General features: G+C 45.1%; 1 protein-coding gene across 5 annotated transcripts in view; it reads left to right on the forward strand.

The window, feature by feature from the left end:
- Nucleotides 1-13,186, forward strand: part of cadm1a (cell adhesion molecule 1a) — a 426,941-nt gene that overhangs the window by 309,161 nt on the left and 104,594 nt on the right. For 4 of the 5 annotated variants that reach the window (XM_036937590.1, XM_036937591.1, XM_036937592.1 and 1 more), the window contains exon 2: nt 7,693-7,710. The exons of the other annotated variant lie outside the window; for it this stretch is intronic. In XM_036937590.1, the coding sequence (XP_036793485.1) occupies nt 7,693-7,710 (18 nt within the window). The remainder of the gene's footprint in view (nt 1-7,692; nt 7,711-13,186) is intronic. 5 annotated transcript variants of the gene reach the window in all.

Consider the following 13,186-nt stretch of genomic DNA (forward strand, 5'->3'; position numbering starts at 1 on the left):
CAATGTGTAAAATACTTTTGTTTTTTAAATAAGGAAAAACCCTTGAATGAGTGGGTGTGTCCAAACGTTTGACTGGTACTGTACGTTTTAAAAGAGAAAGGTCTGAGTCTCTGCATCATTCTGTTCTGTGGATTTGTCCTAAATCATACCTCTATCACTCTGTAAACTGCTATTCCGAAAACAGCTTTAGTCCTACTGAGAAAAAGAATACAGGTGCACATCTGAACCATTATTTTGTCAAGCCATCTAAACAGGTATTGGTGCCTGGTTGTTTTGTAAGATAATAACTGAGCGAGCCAATCTTGTTGCCGTGGTGTCTATGCCGCACGCCATGGCCTATCCAACCAATCCCCCTCTGATATGAGAACACGGTCGGCCCTCCTAACCTCTTAATTACACGACAGCGTGGCGGGTCACGCTCCAGCCCACCCCCCCAGTCCAGTCAGTGGTGTCCATCTGTGCTTTCCCTGTACCCCAACCATCCCGCTAGCAATACGGAGCCCTGCGCGCAATAGCCTAATTCCCCAAAATGGAAACACTGGGACCAGTAATAAGATAAAGTTCCTGGCCAAAGCACAATGCAACATGTGGTTGGAGGGAGGTACAGATAGGGACATTGACTGTCAGTGCTACAATAAAAGACGCAACATTGGTGTAGGGCTGTATGTACTGTACAAGTGATACTATCAGGGCCATATGTCACACTTACCATTGCCAACGGCCTTATATACCACAGCAACTACTAGTGGAATAATTATACAACCTCAAAACAGATTAGTTGCTTTGTAGCTATGTACAGCTGTGACGCACACTTTTGCGCACATGTTTTTGTCTACATGGACAACATTATTTGCTGCAATACTAAGTAGTAGTCAACCATATGTACAGTGCATTCGGAAAGTATTCAGACCCCTTGACTTTTTCCACATTTTGTGACGTTACAGCCTTATTCTAAAATTGATTCAATTGGTTTTTTTTCTCTCATCAGTATACACACAATACCCCATAATGACGAACCAAAAACAGTTTTTCAGACATTTTTGCAAATGTGTGTGTATGTATATATATATATACATATATATACATATACATATTTATTTATTTATTTATATATATATTTAAATATAACATTTACATGAGTATTCAGACCCTTTACTCAGTACTTTGTTGAAGAACCTTTGGCAGCGATTACAACCTCGAGTCTTCTTGGGTATGACGCTACAAGCTTGGCACACCTCTGTTTGCGGAGTTTCTCCCATTCTTCTCTGCAGATCCTCTCAAGCTCTGTCAGGTTAGATGGGGAGCGTTGCTGCACAGCTATTTTCAAGTCTCTTCAGAGATGTTAGATTGGGTTCAAGTCTAGGCTCTGGCTGGGCCACTCAAGGACATTCAGTGAATTCACTCCTGCGTTGTCTTAGCTGTGTGCTTAGGGTCGTTGTCCTGTTGGAAGGTAAACTTTTGCCCCAGTCTGAGGTCCTTAATGCTCTGGAGCAGGTTTTAATCAAGGATCTCTCTGTACTTTGCTCCCTTCATCTTTCCTTCGATCCTGACTAGTCTTCCAGTCCCTGCTGCTGAATAACATTCCCAAAGCATGATTGCTGTCTCCACCATACCAGGTTTCCTCCAGACGTGATGCTTGTCATTCAGGCCAAAGAGTTCAATCTTGGTTCCATCAGACCAGAGAATCTTGTTTCTCATGGTCTGAGACTTTTGAAAAACTCCAAGCGGCCTGTCATGTGCCTCTACCATAAAGGCCTGATTGGTGGTGTGCCGCAGAGATGGTTCTCCCCAGTTTGCTCAGTTTGGCCAGGTGGCCAGCTCTAGGAAGAGTCTTGGTGGTTCCAAACTTCTTCCATATAAGAATGATGGAGGCCACGGTGTTCTTGAGAACCTTCAATGCTGTAGAAATGTTTTGTTACCCTTCCCCAGATCTGTGCCTCCACACAATCCTGTCTCGGAGCTCTATGGACAATCCTTTCTACCTCATGGCTTGGTTTTTGCTCTGACATGCACTGTCAACTGTGGGACCTTATATAGACAGGTGGACACCAATTAAGTTTTAGAAACATCTCAAGGATGATCAATGGAAACAAGATGCACTTGAGCTCAATGTTGAGTCTCATATCAAAGGGTCTGAATATTTATTGTTAATTTTGTTAATGTTTCATACATTTGTTAAAAAACTGTTTTCACGTTGTCATTGTGGGGTTTTGTGGTAGATTGATGATGGGAAAAATGTAATCAATTTTAGAATAAGGCTGTAATGTAAGGGGTCTGAATACTTTCCTAATGCTCTGGAACTGCCTTGGCCCTGGAATGTTTATTTTGAGTTGCACTTACACAGCATTGGTTACATACTGTACATTCACATGCAAAGTTAACATGCAGGTGTAGGATCTTGATCACCCTGTTGAAGGAGAACTTTCCTGCAATGTAGGAATTTTCAAAAGTGTATTTAAAGTTTAAAAAGGCTTCTGAAGTTTGTAATTCCCACTTTGAAATGTCAGACTTGATTTTCCTTACGGACATTTTTACAACCCTTACAAAAGTAGCGAACTGGCTCCAATTAAGATCCGACATCGTGTATGGTCCTTACATCATTTATGTAACCAGTCTGTATGCTTTGTATAGCCTATTTAGCCTAGATAGTGCTGAATGAGTTGGCTCAGTGGAGAGAGGTCCCCTCAGAGATGAGTGAGTCACTTTGTGTTTGCGGTTTACCCCTGACTTACATTAGAGCCATGACGAGAGCCATGTTTTTTATGATGACTCTTTGACACTTATGGTACTTCAGTGCATCTTAACCTTACAGGCGTCGTGCACAATCAGCACAGTGCACCACAGCGCTTAGTAACAACAGACCTCATCCGTGGCTTCTTCTGTCTCAGCGGTGCAACAGGAAAACTCACACAAAAATAACTTAATATTCCAAATGAGTGCTACACTGTGTCTGCTCTGCAGTGCACATAGTTTTCCCCCCTCTTGAAACACTAAGAAACCTACATTAATCCAAGATCTCCGGGTTTGATATTTTCCCAATCTCTCGGCGCCACCCATGATTGTGGTGGTGACCTCGCCTTCCTCTCCCAGGTCACGCTGGGACATGGCGGGGGAATTTTCCCATCACCGCCAGCTTATCAGTATGACAGCGCAGGCGTTTAATCGCGGCGCCGCAGACAGCTGTTAAGTCCCTCTCCATACTGACTCAGACGCCGAGCGTGGATGAGCGAGCCGATGCTTCCTGTGTAGGGGGGGGGAGAGAGAACAAGCGAGAGTGGCTGGTTTCATAGAGCTCCACTGTGTCCCTGCTCAACAGTGGCCTTCGTCTCATCTCCTGGTGTGTGTGTGTGTGTGTGTGTGTGTGTGTGTGTGTGTGTGTGTGTGTGTGTGTGTGTGTGTGTGTGTGTGTGTGTTTGCGTGTGTGTGTGAGTAAGTGATATTTCAGACATGTAGATGTCTTTCTTGCAGTCTGTGTCACTTACACACACACAGAGTCACAGTGGCACACACACAATACAGTATGATCTCAATCACGAGAAGAATGCTATCACAGTAATGTAGTCACAATTGGGTCACTGGGGCTTTGAAAACAAAACAAATTGTTACAGTGTTGACTGGAACAAGGTTGAATCCATTTTCATTCAGACTTTGATTCACTTCAGCGGCTTGTAAGGGAGACAATGGGAGAGCGGTATCGATAATTACTTTTTAATGTGGCACACTCATCATGTCCAATTTCATGGCCCTCCAGCTGCAGATTTCCGATTTAATCACGACATAATGCGGTTACACTCCACCTTTTGAATGGGGTGGGGGTGGAAGAGGAGGACCCAACTACCGCCAACTTCCCCATGTCTGGATCTGTGCCATTCAGACCTGGGTCAAAAATAGATTGCCTATTATTTTCTTTCAAATACCTTCGGTACACTTTATTTGGGGCTGGCGCACAGGGTGGGCGAGCTTTGCACTTTTGGGACTACTACATAAAAGGTTGACAAGGATGACAAGGTTAGTGGTATGGTTCCTCCAGTAAGGCCTTAGATCAGTGGAGGAAAGGGTTGAACTAATGTTAATGTAGAGAGTTCAGCAGAGGGTTAATGCTGTCAGAAGCTCTTTAACTTGATAGGATTTTGCTGACAGTAGCAGATTGCTATGTCTGGATTATTAACCTACTGTAGGTCTGCAATACAAACCATATTACATATGCAATAAGGCCCGTATTTCTATTGAGGCTTTGAATATGAACTTGGTCATATTTTGCTGCTGCTATAGAGATTATTGCAGGTCTCTCACACCCAGAAATGTTTGTGTGTGTCCATGCATAGGGATGGGGATGTGTGTGTGCGAGAGAGAAGGCCGGCCTGTCTTTGAGCTGTTCTGTAGCCATTTTATGAAGTGAAGTGTTCTTGCGGGCTGTAGAGGTGATTTTAAAGAGAGGCATCAAGCCTTCATTAATGCAGCCCAGCCTGTCTGACCCCTGGTTAATGTTCCTATCATTTTTAGAGTAGGGTGTAGCTACCTTTCATTTGAAATGACTCATGTTTAATGCATCTCTCTGGTTCCAGCATTTAACCTCACCTCCAGGGTTGTTGGAGGGTTGGATGGTTGCATACCGGCGACATGGCCATGCCGGGCAAGAGGGGTTGGCGGGTTAGCCAGGCAGCCCCCCTCAGGACCAGTGGGGTTGAAATGGCCATGCAGAGTTATTCACACCCGTCTGGCATTTACTTAACATTGCAAGCCCCTTCCCCCTGGCCTGTGTTCCAGGAACCTGATCTCCAGGGCGGCCTGGGTCCCCCCGTGGCTCTCTGAACCACTTAGTTGCCGTGGCCTGGGCCATGACTGGAATCCTTAAGCAGAGGAGACTGGCTTGCAGTGGTGCTGGGGTTTTGGGTATGCGTGTGTGTTTGTTTTGTACTCGCTCTGTGTGTGTGTGTGTGTGTGTGTGTGTGTGTGTGTGTGTGTGTGTGTGTAGTGGGTAATAATTTGATATACTGTATAACTCACCTGCAACCCATAATGAGACTATGCCATTTATATTCAAAAAGTCTATCAAATGCATATCATATCATTTGACTCCATAAGATAAATAGCAATGTGGACTATTGTTGAGTTACAGGAATAGACTATCAAGAAAGGTCTGAGAATTTAATATCAAAGGCTAATATTTGTTGACCAATAGAATAGTGTAAAAGTGAACTTCCAACTAGATATCCGACCTACAGGCTGTTATCACGACAGAATGGGTGATGGTGAGAGCAACACAGATAATTCAGCATTCCTGAGAAACAAAATAATTTTCATACAGTGTTGATAACAGTCACTTCAGGTGTAGGTGTAGATATGTGTGTGTGTGTGTGTGTGTGTGTGTGTGTGTGTGTGTGTGTGTGTGTGTGCGTGTGCGTGTGTGCGCGTGTGTGTGTGTGTTCATGGCTTTTAGCCTACTAACAGCAGAGTGAGTAAGGAACATGTATGAGTGATTCAAATACAAATCAAATCACATTTTATTTATCACATGCTTCGTAAACAACAGGTTTAGACTAACAGTGAAATGCTTACTTACGAGCCCTTCCAAACAACGCAGAGAGAAAAACAGAAAGATATTAAATGTCAGGCTATTCATGTCAGTAGCTAGGTTTCCATCCAATTGGCGACAGATTGTAATGAGAATATTCTAAAATCTGCATTATAAACAATATGCAAATTTCCCCACCAGAAGTGAACTTGTTGCTGATGAAAGGATGTGTGTGATGACGTAGTGCACATAAAAATGACTTTTATGGTTAAATTCCCATGTACCGAATTAAAAATACAAGTTACAAATTAGTTTCCATCCCATTTTCAATTCTACTGATGGTTTAGTAAAAAATAATGTTTAGCTAGAGCGCAGCTTGCCAACAGTTTGCAGATACAGTGCGGGTAGGCTTGCCCGACATGATGAGATTATTATGGACAAAAGAGTGAGATTAATCATGTCACCAGAATAAGACCCTCTATATTTATTGGGAAGGAGTACCAATCGCCGTGCACTTTCACCACCCTGTGAAGTTTATCATAACTTATTTCATCTGTAAGCCTAATAAACTGCATGCTTTCTCCGAGTCATAGTGGGAGGACCACACAACATACATGTATCCTCGTGTGACTCCAAGTTTACTTCGATATGATGGTTATTATATCAATATTTGCGCATAAAGGCGTTTCCACCCCCATTTCACACATAATACATTGTACAGACACAAAAAGATCCCACCTTGTCTAGAGTATTTTGGAACAGTTACATATTTGGAAGGTTTACAGACAAATTTGCTGTTTGCATTCCATCAGGCCATGAAGTGTTTTATCTGACATGTACTTTACTCGCATAAAAAGGTTGGATGGAAACCTGGTTTATGTATCAGTGTTGATGAATCTATTACTGTGCTCATGGAGGCCTGGAGGGCTTTGGTGTAGTCAACCTGCTGACAATCTCAACACTTCATTTCTATATGCATAATTAGGCTACTAGTACTAGGCTATAGGTGAAACAAGGTGCTATCTTCAGCTGTCCCCGTAGGAGAACCCTTTGAAGGACCCTTTTTGGTTCTAGGTAGAACCCTTTTGGTTCCAGGTAGAACTCTTTTAGGTTCCCATATAGAACCCTTTCCACAGAGGGTTTTACCTGTACCCTCAAAGGGTTCTCTTATGGGGACAGCCACTCCTTTTGGAACAACTTTTTCTAACAATGTACCACTTATGGTTTTACATGTTGGTTTGTTTTGTATCAGTAGATGGTTGGAGAGATTCAGGCTGATTGCTCAGCAAAGTTCAATGGAATAAAATCTAGAGGATGTCAGCCGATGATACATTTTAGACCATTTCAGACATCCATTAAATACATCTGTGCCACAAATACGAGTTGAAATGTCTCTCAGGATATAAACGGAAACCAAATAGGATATATTTTCTTTTCAGTCTCCACTCTGAAAATTTCAACTGATTTCTCGGCTACTAGGAGGAATCAACAGACTCCCACTTGTCTCTTGGAGAATTGATAATTAGTATGTCACCGTGATTGAAATTTGGCAAATGTTGAAAGGATATGGGTTGTCTAATCAGAACCAGCCTCAGAGCAGAATCCTGATGCTCGGTTGGCGTAGAGCGGTTTTTAAAGATGTAACGGGTGACAAATGAATTGCATTATGGGTGAAGATGCTCATTTTCAGGGGGATAGCAGATAGCGATGGCAGAAACCACAGATGGACAAATCTGGTACCTAACATCTCTGAAATGGTGTAATTTGCATTCACTGTCAAATGAATTGAACCACCAATAAGCTTGTGCTTGCTATTCAGACCAATTCTGAGGTGTTCAATATTAAGCTATGTTTATTATACTGTGATTATGTCAAGCTGTATTGAATGTGACTGAACTGAAAAGTCAAATCTTCTACTGGTGAATTGACTGAATTGAAATGCCATGTGTGCTATTGAATGAATGAAACTATTCAACCTTTCCCTGAGAAATCAAGAAATCAAGCACCCTAGAAATCCTCTCTCTCTGCCTTCATATGTTGGCCTCACGCTATGCTAGTGAGCTACCTCTCCTCTGCACTGGTGATGTTGGGGGCTGTTAATCTGTGGTGAAAGGGGCTTATCGCTAATGCTAACGCTACTCTCTCTCTCTTTTCCTTCCCCCTTTCCCCTGACACAGGAGCTGCTCAGTACCCAGGTAAACCCCCCCCTCCCTACCTCCTCCTTCTCTCTTTTCATTGATTTCTCTCTCTCTCACTCGTGCCCTTCTCTTCTCTCTTAGTTTTTACAGAATGGTCGCCTCTCAGCGTCTAGTGTTTGTGTGCTGCATACTAACTATCGCAGTGGTCTTTCCATATCAATTTTCTTTTATCACACTTTTTCTCTCACTGCCTTTCCTTCTCCTCTGTTTTCGTACACCTTCCCCCGCCGCCGTCGCCGCTCCATAGCTGCTGATAGACTATCTCTTGCTTCTGCACCTGCTTTTGTTTCTTCTTCACGTCTTTTCTTCTCTTGTTCTTGCAACCTTTTGCTCTCTATAGCTGGTCTAGGGTCAGTTTTGTTGAGTACTGCATAATGGATGATGTTAGACATGGAGGCAGGGAGAGCTGATCTTAAAACCAGTTTGTATGAGCAGAAGGTCACTAGACTCTAGAGCTACAATTTGTCACATTCTCTTTTTCTTGTCCGTGTTGTTTTGTGTTATGTGTTTAGATGTTGATGGTCTGTGGTATGTGAAATTGTTTGCTTTGTCCATAAAACAAAGTATCTTTGTGAATGAATTATGACATTGGAAGGACTTCGATGAACCAGTTTCAAAGCTTATCATCTCACGTGCCTCACTAGAATATATCACAAGTTATCCATAATGAAATCATGTTGATACTCCTTAGCAAAACTTAAGAGGTTATTTGAAGGATGCCACTTCATTCATACTTAGTTACTTTTAAATGGATGGCAAACCAAGACATACCTGCTTCAAAACAACACTGTTCCTCATTTGCCTGCCAACAAGGCCTGTTTCAGTCTGTTTGTGTTACACCATGGTACCATGGCAAACTGGTCTGTGGTTGGAACTAAAAGAAATGACACAAGCTACAAAGTAAGGTCTATTTTTCTTTTGTCTTCAACTTGACTGTCTTTCAAACAGTCAGCCACAATGAAATAGCACTTTAGCAGTTAGCATACAGTCACTACCCTTTCAACAACTCTAGTACATCTCCAGTCCTGGAGAGCTACAGTGTGTGGATGTCTTTTCTTCCATCCTAGCTCATCTAATCATGATCTAAATTGAAGACCACTATCAGTTAAGTCACTGAATCAGGTGTGTTGGTGCAGGGGTGGAACCAAAGCCTGCACACTCTGTGGGTCTCTGGGACCAGAATTGTCCAACACCTTCACAGCCTCATATCCGAACCAGACCATTGGCTTTTAGCACGTTAGCTGTAGACTACTGTAGACAAGAGGTTGAGGACAGTCAGACGTTGAAACTAGACGGCCCGACAACGCCCCTCACTGCGGCACGGGCGATTAATGCTCCCACCCACCCCCCCATCCACATTCAATCACACCAAAGATGCTGAGCCAGTATTGAACTAGCGTTCGCAAAAACACTGCCTCGCTTGGCAGAGGGCCTGGTGTGTGTGTGTTTAGCCCCTGCCTTCGATCCAATTATTAATGTCACCCTCCGTTATTTATACGTATATAAATTAGAATTGAGCTGCGAAAGATTCTTCCCGAGGGGGATTGGATAGGGCCCAGCCCTTGCTAAGAGGAGGACAGTCCTTCACGGCTCTATGCTCAGTGATATCCTATCCTATCCTACCCCACCCGCTGTTATGCTGTGGTCTTCTACAACAGATTGCCAACTGAGCATCACTGCTCTGCTCTCCTTCCCCTCTGCCAAAAACATAATGTACTCTACAGTCACCATCTATATATTAAGTAAAATACAACAACTATAAAGCGCTTTATGGCTGGAGGACTGGTAAAAGTTGCTGGCTGTAAACTTCCAGTTAATCCCTAAAGGACTTGATGGGGACAGATGTTGATGGCGAGAGCTGTTGAGGGAGAGCTGTTGATGGGGAGAGCTGTTGATGAGGAGAGCTGTTGAGGGGAGAGCTGTTGAGGGGAGAGCTGTTGATGAGGAGAGCTGTTGAGGGGAGAGCTGTTGATGAGGAGAGCTGTTGAGGGGAGAGCTGTTGATGGGGGGAGCTGTTGATGGGGAGAGCTGTTGATGAGGAGAGCTGTTGATATGGAGAGCTGTTGATGGGGAGAGCTGTTGATGAGGAGAGCTGTTGAGTGGAGAGCTGTTGATGGGGAGAGCTGTTGATGAGGAGAGCTGTTGATGAGGAGAGCTGTTGATGGGGAGAGCTGTTGATGAGGAGAGCTGTTGAGGGGAGAGCTGTTGAGGGGAGAGCTGTTGATGAGGAGAGCTGTTGAGGGGAGAGCTGTTGATGAGGAGAGCTGTTGATGGGGAGAGCTGTTAATGGGGAGAGCTGTTGAGGGGAGAGCTGTCGACGTTTTAGTCATTTAGCATATGCTTTTATCCAGAGTGACTTACAGTAGTGAGTGCATACATTTTCATAACCCTGGCGTTGCGCTCTACCCACTGAGCCAACAGGAAGGACAGCACTCGTGCTGGAATTTAGACCTAGCATAGCGTAGGATCAGGATCAATTCCAGTCCCTTTGAAGTCGGGAATTGAAATCAAATTATTCAGCTGACATTATGGGCATTTTCCCAATTTGTGATTTGAATTCTATTTCCTTTCCTGAACAGACGATAAACAGAGGCTGTCCTAATGATGTTTCGCAGGCACAGAGGAGTAGATACATTCTCCAGACACTTGATTAGAAGAAATACTTAGGAATGCAACACTGCGCCCGGTAAATCCACCACCTCTATTATACATCAATGTTTCAGCCTGAGACCTTTGTGTTTCAGTCTAGATCAATTGTCTAGACTGATCCCGTTTTAGTATAACTGACTGGAATTTCATTTAGGTGAGAGAAGGTCAATAAAGTCCTATGAAAATGACCCAATCTAACAGAAAAGACCAACAAATTATTTAATGCACTATAAACATGTTTACTAAACGTCTCATTCAACCTCTCAGTTGAATCAGATGTCCAAGTCCTGGAATACATGAAATACATGAAATTGGCTTTGCTGAGATTTTACAACAACAGGACCTCCTAAATATGTCTTGTTGAACAGTGTCTGCCTCCTGGCTCTGACCTTAAGGACAAGCCTGTGCCGCAAGGACTCCTTGTGCCCCCCCCCTCTCCCAACGCACTGATGACATTAGTGTGTATGTGTGTGTGCATGCATGTGTGTGAGAGAGGGGGTTATTTCGGGGCAATCAATAGAGGGAGATGTGAGGGGAGCAGAGGACAGGGGCTTCCGCATGGCAGTTAATCTGCAGGCCACAGTACAGGGATTCATATCTGTGTTCAGATGGGTCCTTGAGATCACATACACGCTCTTCTCTCTCACAAATCACAGACTCTTTCTCTCTCGCTCTCTCTCGCTCTCGCTCTGCACGTGCACACACACACACAAAAGCCTGCGAATACTGCACAATTTAAACACTTGCCCTCACATTCCACCTTTCTCTGATGTGTAAATATTGGACTATAAATTGTGCCTTCCTGTATTATACTGATGCAAAAAAAAGATATTCTATTCCACTGAGCTATTTACTTTGTTCGCATTCTCATCTTTATTATGTGTTATTGTTGTGGCTTTGTCGAGAAGGAACCAGAGAGTAAGCAATTTCGTTAGACGCCGTACACCATGCGTATCCTGTACATACCACTAATAAAACTAGAAACGCACACACTACGACACAGAGCTATGCCTGCAACATTGCACACGTGCTTTGTCGTTGAGTGGTTCTAGTCAATGTTTACTTGTGTGCCCTTTGCATTCCTTTACTCTAGCTCTCCTCCAAAGCCTGTTGAAAACACCAATGCAACCACTATATTTTCCTCTGAATTGATTGGTTTGCAGGTGTTGTAGAGCAGACTGTTTGATGATGATGATCTTCATGAAGCAATTCAAATACAAGTGGATTGTAAGTAAGCTTCGCGAGGGCATGGAGACACCAGTAGAGGACAGACATACCAGACTAGATAGTAGAGAGCAGCAGGTTTGTAAATGCTTTGTTTTGTGTTTGTGTACAAGATGGCTGTGGAGAGACAGCCAGGTGCTAGAGCCACGTAGCACATACACAGGCACTCCCTCTCACACACACACACTAACACACACACACCACTAACCAAGAGCAGAAACAGTGTGGAGGGGAGGGGAGGAAGAGGGATGCTGATAGCCTGTGTTCTGCTGCAGTGCCCTCTACCTCCCCACCTCTCTCTTTCTCTCTCTGTATCTCCCTCTTGTTCTCTCTCACCACCTTTCTCTGTCCTCCTTCAGCCCTTCTGCAGGGTTTCAGCTTGCTTTTGTTTATCTGGCTGGGGGTGGAGGAGAGGAGACCCCTCCATCCGTCCTTCTCTCTCCCTGCCTCCCTCTCTCCCTCTCTCTCCTTCCTGAAAGAGATTTCCAAATGAGAGAGCATAATGGCAGGCCGTCTGGTAGCGCGCCCAGGCCACCACTGCCTCTCTGACACCCTCCTGTTCTACACATCCTCCCATCCCTCCCCCACACACACCCACAGACACACACACATCCTCCTATCCCTCCCCCAGACACACACACATCCTCCCATCCCTCCCCCACACACACCCACAGACACACACACATCCTCTCATCTCTCCCCCACACACACCCACAGACACACACACATCCTCCCATCCCTCCCCCACACACACCCACAGACACACACACATCCTCCCATCTCTCCCCCTCACCCACCCACAGACACACACACATCCTCCCATCCATCCCCCACACACACCCACAGACACACACACATCCTCACATCCCTCCCGCATACACACCCACAGACACACACACTCTCCCCTCCCTCCCCCATACACACCCACAGACACACACACACATCCTCCCATCCCTCCCTCATACACACACACCCTTCCCTCCCTCACTCCCTCATACATACCCACAGACATACACACCCTCCCCTCCCTCTCCCATACACACCCACAGACACACACACACCCTCCCCCATACACACCCACAGACACACACTCCCCTCCCTCCCCCATACATACCCACAAACACACCCTCCCCTCCCACACACCCACAGACACACACACACATCCTCCCATCCTTCCCCCACACACACCCACAGACACACACACATCCTCCCATCCCTCCCCCACCCACAGACACACACACATCCTCCCATCCCTCCCCCACACTCACCCACAGACACACACACATCCTCCCATCCCTCCCCCACACACACCCACAGACACACACACATCCTCACATCCCTCCCGCATACACACCCACAGACACACACACCCTCCCCTCCCTTCCCTCCCACGCACCCACAGACACACACACACACACATCCTCCCATCCCTCCCCCACACACACCCACAGACACACACACACATCCTCCCATCCCTCCCCCACCCAGACACACACACACATCCTTCCATCCCTCCCCCACACACACCCACAGACACACACACATCCTCCCATCCCTCCCCCACCCACAGACACACACACACATCCTTCCATCCCTCCCC

Source organism: Oncorhynchus mykiss, chromosome 12 (assembly GCF_013265735.2).
Source record: "Oncorhynchus mykiss isolate Arlee chromosome 12, USDA_OmykA_1.1, whole genome shotgun sequence".
NCBI classification, from domain to species: domain Eukaryota; kingdom Metazoa; phylum Chordata; class Actinopteri; order Salmoniformes; family Salmonidae; genus Oncorhynchus; species Oncorhynchus mykiss.